The sequence below is a fragment of the Penaeus monodon genome, chromosome 27 (genome assembly GCF_015228065.2).
Source record: "Penaeus monodon isolate SGIC_2016 chromosome 27, NSTDA_Pmon_1, whole genome shotgun sequence".
NCBI classification, from domain to species: Eukaryota; Metazoa; Arthropoda; class Malacostraca; order Decapoda; family Penaeidae; genus Penaeus; species Penaeus monodon.
Window position 1 is genome coordinate 25,149,482 of NC_051412.1, and position 277 is coordinate 25,149,758.

At 48.7% G+C, this 277-nt stretch overlaps 1 protein-coding gene across 1 annotated transcript in view; it reads right to left on the reverse strand.

Moving 5' to 3' along the window:
- The window catches only part of LOC119590717 (visual pigment-like receptor peropsin), a 38,587-nt gene that overhangs the window by 23,799 nt on the left and 14,511 nt on the right, over positions 1-277 (reverse strand). Inside the window, exon 2 of the mRNA XM_037939406.1 lies at positions 84-211. Coding sequence (XP_037795334.1) covers positions 84-211 — 128 coding nt within the window. The remainder of the gene's footprint in view (positions 1-83; positions 212-277) is intronic.

The following is a 277-nucleotide window of genomic DNA, read 5'->3' on the forward strand; positions in this document are numbered from 1 at the left end:
AGAGGACGCCAGCGTGACCTATACCAAGAACCTCAACACGTAGAAACTCCCCCTAGTATCAGGTTCCTCCTCATAATACTCACGTAAATCATGCCTGCAGGTGACGAGGTAGCGGTCCAGGGCGATCATGAGGAGGGTCGTGAGGTTGGCAACACCCATCAGGAAACCCATGAAGGCGTAATATTGGCACCCGAAATCTCCATACAGCCATCTGTGGGTTCGGAGATGAAGCGATTAAGGCAGAGGCTTAAAGAATGAGATAAAAAAAAAAGGATTT